This window comes from Oryzias latipes, chromosome 19 (assembly GCF_002234675.1).
Source record: "Oryzias latipes chromosome 19, ASM223467v1".
In the NCBI taxonomy this organism is placed as follows: domain Eukaryota; kingdom Metazoa; phylum Chordata; class Actinopteri; order Beloniformes; family Adrianichthyidae; genus Oryzias; species Oryzias latipes.
The window spans coordinates 23008542-23026798 of NC_019877.2; the positions used below are offsets into that span (position 1 = coordinate 23008542).

General features: G+C 43.2%; 1 protein-coding gene across 2 annotated transcripts; it reads left to right on the forward strand.

The window, feature by feature from the left end:
• The first annotated feature begins 4573 nt into the window (after positions 1 to 4573).
• rfng (RFNG O-fucosylpeptide 3-beta-N-acetylglucosaminyltransferase) lies at positions 4574 to 17142 on the forward strand. 2 transcript variants are annotated; one of them, XM_011488538.3, is made up of 9 exons: positions 4574 to 4886; positions 6289 to 6798; positions 9522 to 9570; positions 10962 to 11064; positions 11148 to 11301; positions 12644 to 12729; positions 13386 to 13551; positions 14834 to 14916; positions 15496 to 17142. In XM_011488538.3, exons 2-9 carry the CDS (start codon positions 6385 to 6387, stop codon positions 15569 to 15571), a joined length of 1131 nt encoding a protein of 376 aa, XP_011486840.1. In that variant the 5' UTR covers positions 4574 to 4886; positions 6289 to 6384; the 3' UTR covers positions 15572 to 17142. The 2 variants fall into 2 exon arrangements, with proteins under 2 accessions (XP_011486840.1, XP_004080777.1); XM_004080729.4 differs by having other exon boundaries at positions 4574 to 4852.
• Positions 17143 to 18257: the final 1115 nt, after the last annotated feature.

Below are 18257 nucleotides of genomic sequence, written 5' to 3' on the forward strand. Positions count from 1 at the left end.
TTACAGCAAGAAGGCCCCCAGTTCAAGTCCCGGCTGGTGGACCTGAACCAGAGCATCAATGGGGGGCCTTTCTGTGGGGAGTTTGCATGTTCTCCCCGTCCGTGCATGTGTGGGTTCTCTCCAGGGTCTCCGGCTTCCTTCATAGGTCAATTGGCAACTCTAAATTGTCCATAGGTGGGAGAGTGAATGGGTGTGTGATTGTGGCCCTGCCACAGACTGGTGACCTGTCCAGGGTGTCCCCTACCTTCGTCCGTAAGTGGTCGGGATAGGCTCCAGCAGCCCCGTGACCCCGTAAGGCAGGGGTGTCAAACTCATTTTCACCGAGGGCCACATTAGCATAGTGGCTGTCTTCAAAGGGCCAGAAAAAACTTGAAAAATAAACGTAACTACTCCTTAATGTTAAATAACACGTTATTTATTTATTATAACTTTTTAAAGTGACAATTGCAGTTGCATAAAAAAACAGATGGTTGCTTGCTACTGCAGCATAAATCCTTTTAAATTTGATTCTGTCAGGTTAGGTTATATGGACAGTGTTTAAGTCCAAAGTATAGTTGCCCAATCCGATATTTCAAGTGCGATTCCCCCTAGATATGAATAAATACACACCAATTTTTATTTTAAGAAATTAGAAACTTTTATGCTCTCGAGGGCCACATAAAATGACATGGAGGGCCACATTTGGCCCCCAGGCCTTGAGTTTGACACATGTGCCGTAAGGGATAAAGTGAAGAAGATGAATGAATGAATGTATTTAAATATGTGTATTATTACTGTTAAACCTGAAGGTTAGTTGCTTGAATGTTACTTTTGCTATTTTGAATGTCACTTTTCTAATTGGATGTCTTTTTTTGCTGCTGCAGACAAAAGAAATGCTTATAAATAAAGTCTTATCTTATCTTATTCATATATACATAGTCCCCATTGGGTCCTCTGCTATTCCTGCTGGGTCCTATTAATTAATATTAATATTAATGTTATGATTAACATTTAGATCAGTCACATGAACAGATTTGGAAATATTTTCAGAGTTTTTATTGTGTTTTAAAGAACAGGTCTCCTTGTTTTCTTTAAGAGCAAACTTATAATACTAATTAAGAAAAAATGTTGACTTTGGCTGCCAAATCCTGGTGCTCCAGATCTACCACCCCGCCTGCGTCAGCCCTCCCTGCTGGTACCTGGACCAGGTGTGCTGAGTCAGTCAGAACATGGAAACACCTGAGTCAGCAAATTAGCAGCAAGAAGGAAGGAAGGAAGGCACTGGAAGCAAAAACACAGGCCCAAGGACCAGGATCGAGCAGCCCTGATTTAGAGGTTTTCTAAAAACACTCCTGCCTGTGTGACCCTAATAGTTTGAAACCCTATCCCCCTGTAACCATGACAACCCAACTATTAATGTCCAGACGACCTCCAGCCTCCTTCAAGTTCTCTCCATTTATGTCTTGAAGTTGAAAAAAAAACTTTGCGATAGAGGACCTCTTCTCAGGTTTTTCTTTAGGCTCTTTGACTTTTTATTCTTCACTTTCTTCTCTTTGTCGTTCTTCTTCTGTTTTTTTCCTCTTTTTTAACATCCTTTGGAGTTTCCTGCTGGAGTATTTGCTGACATTTGTTTGGCTTTCTAGAATCAGCAGACACTTAGCATCAATGAACGATTGCATCTCTGAGTTCATCCACGTAGTTCAGCTTCTCATTTTCATCCGCTTTAAGGGAAAGTGTCTGATCTGATGGATACGGAGGGCAATTTATTAGATTATGAGCAATTTTGTTTAAGACATAAATTCAATCGTCCTATTTCAGAATTCTTAAAAGTAGGTAATTCTCTTCCTGGAGAATTTGTATTTCTAATACAATCTTATAAATTGTTCTGTATCTATATATATATATCTATATATTTATATCTTAAATATAATCTTATAACAAGGAACACAATGACACATGTAATGATAAAACCACAGTTAGCCACATTGTCAATTGAAAGTTGCCCTTTTATGGACAAACAATGTATTAACTCTTTGATCAGCCCTGTAAAAGGTTTTTTCCTGGACGACAGAACAAAAACAATACACTGCAGACATTTGAACAAAATGTTGTCACTAAATTAAGAACCGATTTCATGAAACTTTCTATTCCCTCAAAAGTTACAGAAACACACTTTAAAATTATGAATGATATTTTTCCCTCCAGAGAATGACTTAGATTATGTTTCAACATTGATGACAACAGCTGTTCCTTCTGCCAAACTGCTGTTGAGGACACCGAACACATTTTATTCCTGTGTGATGTTGTACAAATGTTCTGGTTGGATGTTTACAAATGGTTAAAAAATAAATTCCCATTCATTATGGACTTCTTTTCAAAATAAGTAATAATCTTTGGCCTGTCACTACACAACAATGTCAATAATGTATGTATCAACACTGTGTTATGTTTAGCCAAGTTTTCTATACAAAAAAAGAGGTTACAGAAATGTCACCCTAACTTTACCTTCTTTAACAATGAGGTCAATTTAGACTTAAAATCCATCAAATTAATCAATTCACCTAAAGCCATAACAGTTTATGAAATCCTGAGTGACATTCCCAGAATCTGAGACAGTTTATTCATCTGTTTTATCCCCCTGAATTTTCCCCCGTTTTCCCTAATTTCTCTATGATTATGAATATGGACAGGCTCATGTATGCATGCTGATCAGACTTTTTTGTCCTTTTTTTGAATCCTTTCAAATTGCGGTATTCTTTCTTGTATTCACCATATTTTGTGAATTTTATGTAAATGTTCTGGGGCCTGTTTCAGAAAGGAGGTTCAACCAACTCTGAGGTTAAACTTGAACTCTGAGTTGGTCAATCGAGAGATTAACAACTCTGAGTTTTCTGTTTCAGAGAAGCTGATCCGAGTTAGGTCAATCAATTCTGAGTGGACTGATTCGGAGTTTAGCGTGCGCACCGCGACTATAAGAAGGCATTATCAATGGAGCGCAGATATCACGAGTCACCATGGCAACCGTGGAAAAAAAGAGGTCTGCGTATTTTTCGCCAGCTGAACTTGACGTGCTGCTGCAGAATTACAGTGAACATGAGCACATATTCCAGAAGAAAAGCAACACCGCTGCATCTGCAAAACAGAGACAGTTAGCGTGGGAAAACATAGCTGCTCCAGTTAATGCGCAAGTTTGCATTTAAATCATTGTTATAAAATATTGGCTGTAATAACTTTCTAAATAGCGTAAGGTGTGAAATAAAAAAATGGCGATATTTAGGTGTACTTTTGAAGTGTTATTCCTGGTGTAAATGCATGAAATGCTGCATAGTATACAGAACCAATCTGGGGGGAAAATGCATTTAACGTCAGTAATGTTTAGAGGACTTTTTTGTTAACTTTCCCCTCTTGCAAACGTTGGTCAGTTTAATATTAATACATGTAATTGTAGCCGGCCTCACAGGGTTCGGTGTCGGTAGATGTGAATGAAATTATGGCGCTCAGACACACACGTCTGTTCACTCCACAGGTCTCTTTATTATAAATCTTGCACAGCAGAACACATGCCCCCTACAGTCCCACTACCGTAACTGCAGTAGTAAATGCATGAACATGAGACACTGCATGGGCTGCTACAGAATTGTGTTTTTAAAAGTAAACTTTTGTCTACCCTTGTATTGATCGAGTGGTATAGGTGTATGTGGGATTAAGAAAGTAAGCAGTGCTAGCAAATTGTGTTTCCAAAAAGTAATTGTTACATTAATCTAATTCAATGTCCCTGATTTCATTTTCATGTAGATGCAATCCTGCAGGAATTAAAAGAACATGGCAGCAGCTAAAAATGAAGTATAAAAACATAATTCAATCAGGTCAAATATGAGCATGTCATGGATGTAGGCTTTGTTGACAATATTTGACATATGAAACATCTACATAGCAAGACCTAATGTTGTTTTCATTGTATATATGTAATTGACTGCAACGAAAAACGGTAACGCTCAAACAAAAACGTATGGGGAAATGACAAAAAATCGAGTCTAGGTCTCAAAATCCTCGTACGACGTAAATGTAATTCTCTACGAATTAATGCAGCCTCCTCGTCTATTGGGTCCTCCAAAAAAGGACAAGCCATTCTTGTCACTTGTCTCTGTGTGACGGACATTTGGGCAATGAAGGTTAAAGCGAAAAATACCCCTTCGTCTTTAAAAAGGGGAGGGGACCGGCAGAAACCTTGAGTTTAGAGAATAAAACCTGCTCCCGACCAGGTTAGGTTCACAGCATAAGTAACCATGGACACTGACTCCGAGTATAAGTTACCCCTCTTTCAGAAACGGGTTTGACTTACTCTGCTTTCTCTGGTTTAACAAACCTCCCATTCTGAAACGGAAAACCCAGGGTTTCCCTGATTTCAGGGTTAACGCACTCAGAGTTTACACTTAACCTCCTTTCTGAAACAGGCTCCTGGTGTTGTTTTTATTGTGTTCAATAAAAAAAAAAAACAAAAAAAAAAAGGAATGTGAGGGCACTTCCTGTTTGAAACGCCAGGGGGGAGGAGTCAGTCTGTCTTGCGCTCGCCGCGGGGCTCTTATTCTGAAAGTACCAGGCGGATATACAGATTGCAGCTTCCTGGAAACTTTTAGATGAAGTTGGCGAGATTTTAGAATGTTTCCAACGAGTTGAGTGGATTCAACACAGACACCCACCCCCACCCCCCGCTCCTGTTTCCAAAGACGGAGGTCCGTTCGTGCTGAGGTGGGGGGGCTCCGTGGACCGCAGTCCCGAGAACGAACAGAAGATTCGTTTCAAGCCGTCCGACATCGTCCTGTGGACGTGGACGTCATTGACGGGGATGGCACGAGCCTGAAGTCCGCGCGCGGTGGGTCTGAGCTCCGGATCGTCGGTCAGGACAGGTCAGGGGCGGTGTTTGGGTCTTCAGGGTCTGACTCTGTGTCCAGTCTAAAGTTATCCCGGAGGTTTTACCGCCTACTGACAAAGAGCTTCTGGTTCTCTGTGTGTCACATCGGTTGTTGGGTCATGAACTTCTGATCCACGGTCACCAGAATTGAACCCGCGTGTTTTTGCTCTCAGTGGTTTGATGCACATTGGCATCATCAGCTGCAGAACTGTTGTGGAAGCTGTTGGTTCAGGCCACCTTTCACTTTGAACGAGTCACCAGCCCTGGGTCCAGCAAACAACCCCATACCATCACACTTCCTCTTCTGTGTTTGACCAACAACTCCACATGTCTTCAGCTTTTCGACTATTACAAAGACTCTGCGTGATGAACTACAGCTTACGTTGTGTAGGTACATCAGTCGGTAGCAGCTTTGTTTCCTCTTTTGGAAAGTATCTTACAGTCAGAGAAGGAATACATAAATGGTGATCTGTTTATATTATTTGTTACTGATCAGGGAAAAGGGCCATGGCTACTTTAAAGACCTTCTGGTCTTCCAGCGTGCTGATTCCGTTTTATTGCTTCAGAACCTGAAAGTAATCTGGGTTGATCTTAGTGGATTGAGGCATCAAATCCACAAATGGATTCCTCCTTGGAGCAGTTTGTAATTCTATTATTCACCATTTATTTGTTGAGTTTAAAGTCCCACTCTCATCATCTTTTGATCTAGTGTTACAGTGTTTCCCCTGGTGTTTTAGTGATCCTTATGCTGCTTTTTAGGAAAAAGACAAAAATTCTGTGATGTTTTCTAGGACATAGTTTCTGCAGAGCGACAGGAGTTCATTAGAAATTCTCTTCTAAGTTGTGGATTGTTAGCTTTCTTTTTTTTTTGGAAGTGGAAGGCTCCTCTTCTGTCTCCTGGCTGGAGAAACTTTCCAAAAACGTTTGTTTTCTACTAATTTTGCTAGCTCCTGGGTTTTATTTTAGCGGTATCTCATCACGTGACCCAGACGAGCGCCTTGGCCTGCGTCACCAGTAACAGAAGGATTGAACAGAGAATCGGGCAATTTTTCAAAATAAAACATCTTTCAGATTCCGAAATAAATAAACGAAAGCCATGTACTTTATTTATTATTTCTGTGTGGCCCGGTACCAAGTGACCCACGGACCGGACCGCTGCTTTAACAGATACGGACCTTTTCTAAAGTCAGGCTCAGAGTAAAACGCTGATCCAAACGGGTTCAGTTCTGCTTGACTGTAGTGTTTGTACCTCATCAGAACACAAGCACAGAGTTGCATTTGCGGCTTTTGCTGTGTTCATTCTGCCAGACTGTTCATTTTTAAGAGGCTCTTGTGGAACACCATTGAAGTAAGTGATTGCTGCTCTAAGACAGAGCTGATGGGAGATGTCTCTGCAGGTGTGGGGTTCTGGCTGCCATGATGACGATTCTGGCTGGTGGGGGCGGACATGGCTGCAGGCCCGGAGGCTGAGGAACAAACCCAGTCCGGTCAGGATGCACACAGCCTCTGTGGGCGTCAGCAAACTCTGCTTCCTGCTGTCGGTGGCGCTCTGCTGTCTCCTCCTCCTGCTCATCCCGGCGCTCCAGCCCCCCCCGCAGGTGGACCGGCCTCAGCCTCGACCCCAGGTCAGACCCGGCCAGTCGCGGCCTGCCGAGGTCTCAGCTGGAGCTTACAGCCCTGGAAAAAGACCTTCACCCTTAAAGCTCAGTGGAGGCTCAGTGAATGAAGGAGAACTCGTCAGGGCTAAACCGACCCAGGCCGCAAAGACGGGCCCTTTTCCCAGATCCAGGCCGCTGGATAAGCTGGAGCTGAAGGACATTTTCATTGCAGTAAAGACCACTAGAAAGTACCACAAGTCCAGACTGGAGCTGCTGATCCAGACCTGGGTGTCGCGAGCAAAGGAGCAGGTGAGCTGCAGACGCTCGGTCACCGCCGCCAGCACCACACTGCTTCACCCAAGAGGTTTTTGTTTTCATTCAGGTGCTTTAGGGTTAAAAAAAAACAACAGAAAAGGTAGCCCAATGATTACTGGGTGATTGCTTGAAATGGTTTATTTCAAGCTTGAAATGGTTTATTTCAAGCAATCACATAAAAATAATACACAAAAACATTACAATCATCAGTTATACATTCATACAATGACGAAACAAACTTAGGATAATTAGACATATTAATAAATATTGCTGGAAAGGGAGTGGAAGTAAGTGAACTTCTATAATCCACCCCTGTTCTACCGTAACCATTTTATTATATGATTCATTATTATCCAGTTTATAATTTTATCAAACAGAATTAAGAATCCTGAAACATCAATAATCACATGACAAAGATGAATTACTTAGATTATTATGTAAAAAATCAACATGGCAAATGCAGATCAGTTATCTAAATTATATGCAGATTATGTTACTTAGTCATGATTAATAATAATACTATAGCAGTAAAATAGACATAACACTGTTTCAGAAATTTTCATAGCAAAAATTGATCAAGTATCAAAAGTTAAAATATGTGCAAAATGATGTTACATTAGGAAAAATCATGAATCCGTGAAGTAAAATTAGAAATTAACAGCTGTTCTTCTGGGTTTAAACAGAGTTTATAGTTCTCTTCGCTGTGATGTCTGCAGACATTAGATTAAGGTCTGTATTAGGGCTGCATGATATGAGCAAAACTTGCGATGTGCGATATTAGTGATCAATATTGCGATAACGATATAATTTGGGGTATATAAACAAATGGCAAAACAACCAAGAACATCATTACCATCTCATTGCAACAGTTTAAAAAAATGATACTCCAAATGACCTTCGTTGACGTAGGAGGCAAACATCTAACATGAAAGGGCTCATCTTATTGGTCAACATCGGAAAGGGTCCATCCAATTGGTCAAATGCATAAATGGATTTATTTGATTCGTTAAATGTTTCAAGCTGCCATAGGATTGTTTTAGCACATTTAAGGTAACAATTTATTGCGATTTTTGCTGACTTTTGCGATATGGATATTGCACTGCTTGATATTGCGATAACGATAAATTTGCGGTATATTGTGCAGGCCTAGTCTGTATCCTTCTGCAGCTGAAAGCTGAGGTCAAAATGTGATGAATCCAGGCGTCTTATTTCATGAAATAATATTTAACTCTTTGATTTAAAACTGCATGTTGGTTCAGACGTCCGTAAACAAACACTTCTCCAAGTCCTTCATGGTCTTCACAACCAGAACCTTGGACCGGTCCGGTGGACCGAGTGGTTTGAGGTAAATCCTGCAGCCTTTAACCCAAGTAGTCTCAATCTGCTTACGCTTCCTGAGAAGCCGTGCATGTTTGACACGTCCCGACACCGAGCAGGACGGAAGAGGGAGGAGTCTGCCGACCGAGGCGTGCCTCGACGTGGGCGGGGTCAAACATGTTGAGGCACGCCCACTGTGTGGAATTTTTCCTCACACAGCCAGGGGCAGTTGGGAAAAGGGGGAGTCTGAGCTGTGAATGCGGACCAGAGTCTATTATGGGATGGAAAGTTCTTCTAAAAAGACGGGACATGTTGAATGAGAAGTAATCAAAGCCTCATCATGCAGAACCTTTCTGGGTCGTCTGTCCACCAGCTGTTGTATTTTTGTGAGCGGGTCGGAACCAGGCGAGATGCTCGTCCCTGGAGCGGCTCCTCTATGCTGACGACTACGGTCTGTGAGCAATAAACATGAAAGTACAGAAAAATGATTTTAAAAACAGGACAACGATGGAGAACCTGGAGGAAATTGAAGTTCTGTTTATTGGCACCCGGGCAGATTTGTTTGCTTTCAACGACTTTAAATATAAAGTAATGAGGAATTAGCAAACAACAAAGTCTCAAATGTGGCGAGACATCCCAGAATAAGCATGCAGCTTTAGCCCAAAAACATCCTGATCAGATGAGAAAAACAGGTGTTTGTTGACAAAAATCTACTGGAGAAGCGGATGAACTACTAGTTAATGACCACGTTTGCTAGTTTTGTGGGAATAGTTCTGATCGAAACCCAAACGAACATTTCTCTATGAACTTCAAAAACCAGTGAAATGATGCCGTTCATTGGAAACTCTGGGTTTTCCAAAGCCTGTTTCTGCTCCCTGTGTTTACTTTCTGTGGGAAACGGATCCAAACGGCTCTATGACTGGTAAAGGTCGCCGACCCTTGGTCCTCATAAGCCTGACAGCGCTGTGGTTCCTCCCTTCAAGTTCCTCTCCGATCATCTTCTGATCTGTTTTCAAAGTGTTCCCAGTGGTTTTTAATCAGGATCGTGTCGTTTTCTAGGACGTAGTTTCTGCAGAGCAGCAGTAGCTCATCAGAAATTCACTGTTGCCTCAGAGTAAGCCCATGCTCATTTCCCATCATGCCTTTGTTTACGCTCTCCCGCCCTCAAAGTGGTCGTGGACTGTTGGACCTCTGTGTTTCCACGACAACACGCCTGATGGAACAGCAGAGCTGTCGGGGGCTAACAAGTGAAGCTCTGGGTTGTTTTGATGACCCGGATCAACAGTTTGAGCCCAGCTCTACCAGACTGACCCTTCACCATGATGCTGAGCCTGAACCCGGCTCTCCCTTCAGGCTCCTGCAGCTGTGGGTTCAGCTCTGACAGAGTCTCTGTGTTTCAGACCTTCATATTCAGCGATGGGGACGACAAAGACCTGCAACAGAGGACAGGTAAGAACCAGTGAAGCTTTCGTCCGTCCTGTCACTGCTGATAACTGCTCCTGCTCGCTCCGGTTGCCACATTTCTCTCCGGTTCTTCGCTTGGGTTCTCCGCTCTGACCTTAGAACCACAACCGTGTGTTGAGTCTGGGAGAAGCAGGTCGGGGAGGGAAGTCGCACGAAGTTGGGGGCGTCTCATGGTGTTGGAGCTCAAAGGTTTCCCAGATGGACGGGGACTGTTGGAGAAATGAGGCAGAAGTTTCGTGGCTCCATCAGAGGAGCAGATCTTCTTTTTTCTGGGAAACTCTCCGATCAAATGCTGCCTTTTGTTTTTGCACGTTTCCTTGTTTCGCCTCGGTTTTCCCCTCATATGCCGTCCGCTGTTGCAAACGTACAGCTGTCAGAAAAAGCAGTCGTTTGCGTTTGGTCGCTCATTTCTTTGGTGAGTCGTACAGACGTTTCTGAGTTTATTTTTATGCTTGACAATCTGCAAAAATGCGGGGATCCATATTTTCTACAGCCAGTGACCCCCAAGGATGATCGTGCACCATACCATCACACTCCCTCCTCCCCAGTGTATCACTCTGCTGCAGTGTTTGTCTTCACATATGGGCAGGATCGGCTTGCTTTTGGTCTGTAGTGGCTGATCATCCGGTTCTGCAGGCAGGAAACCAGCGGCTTTAATCGCTGCTAGAGGCCGGACTGAGCGCTGTGAGGCCTGCAGACCAGAGCCTCTGCATCCACAAACCTGAGGCTTTGCAGTCCCTGCCTGCTCCACATTCACACAAAAATGTGTTGTTATACAGAAATGCAACAAGAGAAAAGGAGTTAAACAGGTTTTAGTCTGATGAACATTAGATGGAGACGTTTTTTGTTTTACTTGTCCTGTCCAGCAGCTGAGCTAACAGAGCTGAAAACCTCTTGTGTTGGAGAGATTTTACTGTGACCATAGTGGGGAATGAATCTACAAACCAAATCTACAAGGTGTACATTTGTATAAACACGTCGATATGGAGTGACATTTAAGCCACCACATTGCACACAAAACTTTCTAAGTTGCAAATGAAAACATAATATATTTGCTTTCAAAAACTTTTTTTTTTCCAAATATTTTTTTAATGTTTGCTTTCAAAAACTGTCTTTTTCTTCTTTTTTTTTTGTTGCTTTGTCACGTTAAACGGAAACTTAGTTAAATTAAAGATAAGAATTGAGCGAGATGAGACACAAAGCATGCAAAAACATTTTACAAACACAAAAATACTGTGGAAAGCAAAAAAAAAGCAAATATTGAATTTTTCATTTGTAACTTAGAAAGTTTTGTGTGCAATGTGGTGGCGTTAACATCTCTCCATACTTCCATGATCCGTCTGCCTGTTTCTGAACGGAGACGTCTTCTGCCTCAGGAGTGAACCTCATCAACACCAACTGCTCCGCCGCTCACACCCGCCAGGCTCTGTGCTGCAAGATGTCTGTGGAGTACGACAAGTTCATCGAGTCCCAGAGGAAGTGAGTGACGCTCTGACCGACGGCGGGAGGCTCTCAGAGGGACGGCAGAGGGTCCCATCCCTGTGGGGGTTTGTGTGTTGCAGATGGTTCTGCCACGTGGACGACGACAACTATGTGATCCTGCCCAGCCTGCTGCGCCTGCTGTCCTCCTACCACCACAGCCAGGACGTCTACCTGGGACGGCCCAGCCTGGATCACACCATAGAGGCCGCAGAGAGGGTGAAGAGTGATGGATCGGTCAGTTGGCTTGCAGTACAGTCTCTAGAAAAAGGAGCAGGTTTCTTTATCCCAACACTTTGGACCTGGAAGTGACGAGGTTTTCCTACAGTTACATAACTGACATCCTCAACACAACACTGATTTATCTCTGAGGAAGCTAAAGAGTTAGAAGGACATCAGAATAACTATAAGACACAGAAAACACCGCCTCATTACATATTCAAAGAAAAGAAAGAAACTATATGTCCAACATAGATTGATTCACACTAAGGCTTATCTTAAGGGGTCTATATCACTCAAAATCATCTTTGTGAGCTCCTCAGTGTTTTATAATGTTAATTCCTCACTAAAAACAACCCCAAAGTGGTATTTTGATCCATTCATTTCTGAGTATTCCTCTACAAACCTGCTCTCTGGGCCCCAGCCCCTCCCAATCCATGAAAACGAGCGGGTTCTCACATTTTGACATCACAAAGTGAGGAACCGCCCCTTCCAGGAAGAGTCTGCGCTGCCAGCTCCGCCCCCAGGCTAACAGACACGCCCACTTTCTCTGTGGAGCTATCAGCAAAACGCTTTTATCTTATATGAACAGTATGAACGTCCATCTTTGGAAAAGTTAAGATGTTTGTTTTTTGGGAGAAACGCAGCTGAGGCCGACTCTAGGATGATGTCATGAAATGGGCGGCACCCACAAGGAGAAAGGCGGAGCCTCAGAGATCAAGTCGTCTTACTTCCTGATAGGAAAATGATCTGTAACGAGTTTACTGTGAAAGGCTTAACAGTAGCATCATATAAACCCTTTAAAACTTTTTCATGTTTTGATTTATTTCCCTCAGAAAAGTACATTTATCTGTTTTTTTTGTCTTGATTTCACCAAAGTAAATTCTGAAATCACAATTTGAACTTTACTCATTTGTTAAGGTTTTAATGGTTGACGTCTTTAACCAGAATTGTTGTCATTTTTTGCTTTAAATTTTCTTTATTTTTTTAAAGCAAAAGTTATTTTAAAAAATGTAAAGCTAAAATTTCATGGTAATTATTGACAGATTGATCATTTACACCATTAGAGGAAAGTATTTTTGTGGTTCTACTTTGGGGAGGATCAGATCCTGCAGATCTTTGTCATCGTTCTTCAATGATGGAAAGTCTCTGAAAGAGGAAAACAATCCTGTAAATATAACGTTGAAGAAAAACTGAAGTTCTCCAGAAAATTCCTCAGAATTGGACATTTTTGCAGAGATGAGATGACGAGCGGACGTCTTTAGAGACGAGGACCTCCACCCAAACCTGTGCCTGCAGAGAAGGTGGAAAGCATCCAGACGTGACCTACATTCAAACACACACTCTTTTCTGGTTTCAGGTTTCTGTCAAGTTCTGGTTTGCCACAGGCGGGGCGGGGTTCTGCATCAGCCGAGGTTTGGCCCTGAAAATGAGCCCCTGGGCCAGGTGGGTCAACTGTTTCAATCTTCCAGTTGCCTGGATTCTGTTCTGGGTGCAGTTAGAAGTGATGCTTTCTGCCCCCCCCCACCCCGTGACACACAGAGAGAGGGGGAGAGAGAGCGCCCTCTGGGGGTAGCTTGATGCCAGCCCTCTGAAGAGACACCGGCTGTGTCCGAATTCCCCCCCCTAACTACTAAAAAACTAGATGGTGCAGCACTAAGTAGTGTCCTGGAACTTAAAAAAGCAATTCGGACAAAACGCTCACCTATTTTAAAAACTGCGACTATGATGTCATCGATTTCACAAATCTAAAATCTAATGAGCGTTTTGTAATGATTATTTATGAATCCACTGTCTTCTGATGATAAAAACGCTGATGGTTTAGTAAAAAAATACATTGTTCTGCCATTGTGGTCTATATTCGCCGATCTAGTGAGCATCCATGGACTCTGTTTTTTTTGCAAAGACTTCTGGGAAATTAATTTCTAGGGTCCTGGATTTTGGAAATGTAGATTCAGACAGAACTAGAACATGGAGAACACCCTATATAGAGCGCTGCATAGTGCAACCCAACCCACCCCACATGCATCCACCCATGCGTTTGGACTGAGGCCACATGTTTGTGGAAACCGTCACAGTGGGGCTTTGTGGTGTGCTTTCAGTCTGGGGAATTTCATCAGCACCGCAGAGAAGATCCGACTTCCAGATGACTGCACCATCGGTTACATCATAGAGGCGCTGCTGGAGGTCCGCTTGACGCATACACACCTGTTCCACTCTCACCTGGAGAACCTGCAGAAGCTACCTGTTGACACCGCGCTGGATCAGGTTAGACGCCGGCTACCCAACCATAAACGGCTGGTTTACTGAAAGACCACATCACTAACGTTCCACAGTACGGGCTGACAGGAACCGCTGCTCTAACGGCAGCTTATTCACTCATCTGGAAAAGGTTTCATGCTGTTCAATTAAAAGAAGATTAACGGCGTGTTCTCCATCAACTGCACAGAATTCTTAGATATAAATTACAGAAGACGTCTAAACCGTACAAAGGTGCATAAATTAAAGTATGGTGCTGTTCCAGAGATAAGTTCTAGTTTCAGTCTGATTGACGTAAACGAAGCAGCTGGGAGCTTCAGGAAGGCGAAGAGTCATCAGCCGTCACAGCGTCAGCAGCTGGTGGGCTTCGGGCGCAGGTCTGAGGTTTTGGCTGATCAGTCGGCAGATTTGGACTCTTCTTTGCCGAGATGTAAATGCTCAAACTCTACGTTTGAGAGCATTCTTTTATTTCTAGAGGAGTTGATGGGGAGTGTAACTAACATTTAAATCTGCCAAATGAGAAGACCTAAAGAAAGATCTAGAAGCTTGTGCATGGATAGAATATACCAACCTTCCTGGAAGGAACCATGTTTTCACAGACCCGTCTGTCCAATGTCTTTTGAGGGTAAAGTTGATCCTCATCCTCTAGATTTCCTGCAGGAACCATTAAAACGGGATCTAGAGTTTCTCTTAACCCATAACTGTCACAGTAGAAGCTAAAGAATCAGACGCCAACTTCAGCCTCGTCTGACTTTCAGGGTAAATACAGAGAACGTCACTAAAACTAGTACTTATAAATGTAATCATCAGCATTTGAACAACTTTATTAGCAGCATCCTCGTAGACGGCCGGTTGTTGAATATTCTACTATTATGGTCTGTGGAAACGGCTGTCACAATAAAACCATATTTGGAGGAAATATTCCTGGTTTTTGTCAAACGCACGTTTCTCTTGAAGTTGAAGTCTTCTGTTTGCTTTGCTTTTTGTGAACTTTAACAACTCGGAGGTTTCGGTTTTATCGGTCGCTGCAGCGGCTTCTAGAAAGTGGCGGGTGGATTTTTAAAAATGTGAATGAGCGCCTTGACATGCAGCAAGAACGAGTCGGATGTGGTGGAGAGAATCCAGGTTGGGTAGTGACTGTCCCACTAACCGGTACCAGTCTGCAGCCTGGGAACATATGGAGCGTAGATTATGCTGACGTCCCCTGAAGCGTCTAAGGACGTCCCTCTAGACTCCAGATACCTGCTGATGCGCCGCTGTCACGTTCCTCACTGACCTGGTTTTTCCTCAGGTGACTCTGAGTTATGGAGGCTTTGAGAACAGAAGAAATGTGGTCGGCATCGGAGGCTTCTCGCTGTCTGAGGACCCAACAAGGTGAATGCAAACGCTATGCAAAGCCTTCTTGCTGCTCCTCACTCTGAGCCAGGCATGATGTGAAAGTCCATCATGAGGCCCTCTCATGAAGGGGCGGAGCTTCTTGGTACCCGAGGGAACAGAAGAAAAACCTGATACCTGTCTATGTTTTCATTGATTGTACAGTAACTAAAACACAAAGTCCCTCAAGTCTTCCTTGCAGGCGTCTTGGATCACTGATGTCATCATGCGGACGTTGCAGCAGAAAAAGAGGTCGCGGCGTGGAAGAGAACGTTCCAGCACGCTGGAAACGCTTCAGATCAAAGATCCAGAGAAACGATCCAAAGCTCCGCCTTTCAGGAGGAGAGCCGCTGTCCTCCACAGTAGCAGAAGCAGGGGATTGGACATGTGGGGAAAAACCCCGTCAAAGTGGTGGAGGCAGCCGGATCCAGATGGTTTTCAAATTCAAACCGGTTTAGGGGACTTCAGGCAGCTGCTACCCTCAGCATCCGACCAGGAGGAGAAGGCTTTGTGTTGTACTGCTGTGACGTTTGCCGGACGCTTGTGAACACGTCTTTCTCTGACTCTCCTCCTCCTCAGGTTCATGTCAGTCCACTGCCTCCTGTATCCAGAGACCGAGTGGTGTCCGAAGGCCCAAGCTGGAGACAGAAGCTGAACGCTGTGGGACAGCTCCCGCATGGCACCGATACATGGACCCATCCATCCACCCACCCACCCTTCACCAGAACCCGCTGGATCCAGTGTACGGACACCATGGTGGCTGGAGCCTATCCCAGCTGTTACAGAATACAAACAGATGCGATGTGCCGATGGAAACTGGAGCTTTAGTCCCCACACCTACTGAATGGGTGCAGCAGTGAGAGGTCTTCTGGACCAACCCCTGTCCAGATGTCAGGTACACTCCTGCTGCTTTTTAATCGGTGGTGTTTCTGGACAATGGCCTTTCTGCAGAGAATAACCTTTGTGAGGATCTTTAGGTTGTTTTTTTTTTATAGTCTTTTGAAGAAGGTTCCTCCTGAATGTAAGAATGTTTGACCTCAGCTCCACCTGGAGACCACGATGAAGCAGCAGAAGGCGGAGCAGTGAAGTCAATGCCAGATTTATCTACAAAGTTTTTCCCTTCGTTGAAGTTTGTCAACAGGCTTTTGACCTTTTTCTTTTACAATGTTCTTCTCATCCCGTCCTTGGAGGCTTTTTTACAGAGATGGTAGCTTCAGGTGTTTCTTACAGATTTGTCAGGTCTGTGGACCTCCAGCTGGGGATGAATCTGTGATCCTGAGGTCTGAAAAGAGCTGCAGTGTCTCATGGGAAAGCTGCTTTCAGATCTCAGTGCGACTTGTTTTCAGAAGACGATCAAGTTCCTTTTGTAGGAACGCTTCTCCACGATCCGCTAAACCTCTCCAGAGGAACAGGACTTCATGGCCTGCGATCTACGGTCAGGTCTACAAAGCCAGTGCAGGCATGTCAGAGGTGGAGCTGTGGGTACAGGCACATCCTGGTTACCTGAGGGCACAGGTACCCAGGATGTGCAGGATTCTGGCTGAGCTGTGGCTGAAAACCGGACGAGCAGACTTTCCCACCCTGAACCCCTGAACTCCTGGAAGCCTCTTTAAAGTGGAAAAGTTACTGAAGAGGATGAGGTTTCGTGAAACGACGGCGCCGACAGCTAAGCGCCAACATTCCAAGAACAGCGAGGAAAGTGAAGCGGCTGCAGGGTTTGCTGCAGCACCCATGAAGGACAAAGAAATCGATGGTTTTTGCTCAGCAAGTCGTTTCTATTTAATTTACATGTTGAAGTAAAACATTGCAAAAGCGAACATCGAGGCGGTACACAGAAAACAGACCTTTTTGTTAGCTTTGCGGTTAATTATAAAGCTCCATCAGTCCGGTTTCATTGAACTCCATCAGCTGCACTTTGCCTGCAGGGTTCAGTTCCAGCTGGTTTGTATGCAGAAAACAGGAGCTGCATGCGTTGATCTTCATGTTTCCAGTGAATTTTTCTTCATCGAGTTCAGCGATGTGTTTGGAGGAAAGACGTTCCCGTTTCATCCGTTTCTGCATAAAGATGAACTGTGGTCTTTGTCTGCCTGTAATCGTGTCAAATCCGTTTCTCCTAACAGTCCAGGCTGGGTTCCACTGCAGGTCAGTGAATCCATCGGATGTGCTTCTGTCAGTCTGACCTTTTATGTGTTCCAAACTGAATAAAGGCATCCGGAGCAGAACCAGCATCCTGGTGGGTTTATGAAAACGCCTCTGAAATCATCTTAATGGCTTTAAAGTATAGGTCCGAATCGCCGCCCTAACTACTAAAAGTTCTATATAGTGTGGCTCTGTGTAGTGCCCTGAATTAAAAAAAAAAGTTTAATTAGAACTTCAAAAGATGACACACATTCACATACATACAATGAAATTGAATTAGAATTGTAGTCTACAATACTAGTCATTGCCATGCAACATGTGAACTTTAATAAAAATAGACAGTTTTGTGGAATTTTTGTTTTTCACATATATCAGTGATTTAAAATATGAACAGGTCTCTTTATGAAATGTATTAAATAATGGTTTAATTTTTAAAAATCTACTCTTATGATTGAAACATTTTCCAGATATTAATAGATTATTAAATGTCAAATTTATTTCACCAGAAACTGCTCCAAATAATTTGATGCGGTTTTGAAACTGAATTTGAATTTTAAAAGCAATTCGGACACCATGCTCACTACTTAAACGACGGATATTACGTCATCGATTTCACATTAGATAGATGACTTTATTAATCCCACAAAAAAAAAAAAAACTTTATTAATCCCACAATGGGGAAGTTTCATTTATCTGTGGCAGCAAAAACGACATTCACAAATAATCTATATAATATAACATCAAAAAGGGACATAAAAATGACATATTAAATTATTAAAAATTATTATTAAAATGATTAATACAATTATGAAAATTATTATCAAAAATGAGATTCGTAAAAATCATCTAAAAACTTTTTTTTCACACCAAAACAAATAACTTTTCCGGAACAAAACAATTGAAAATCTTAAAAAAAAAAATGTCTTGGCCATAAAGAAATGTTCCGACGCAGTGCATTGTGGTCTCTATTCATCGAGCGAGCATTGCCGCACACTGGTTTTTCGCAGAGACTTCTGGGAAATTTCTAGGGCTCTGGATTTTGGAATTGTTTTGAATTGATTCGCTAGGAAATGGCGAACGTACTATGTAGGGAAGGAATTCGGACACAAACGGTCACCTGTTGATCAGCAGCTGTCAGGACGAGGGCAGATGAAGCTTTTGGGTTCACAGCCCAGACTGAGAAGACTGGTTCTTCCCGACTA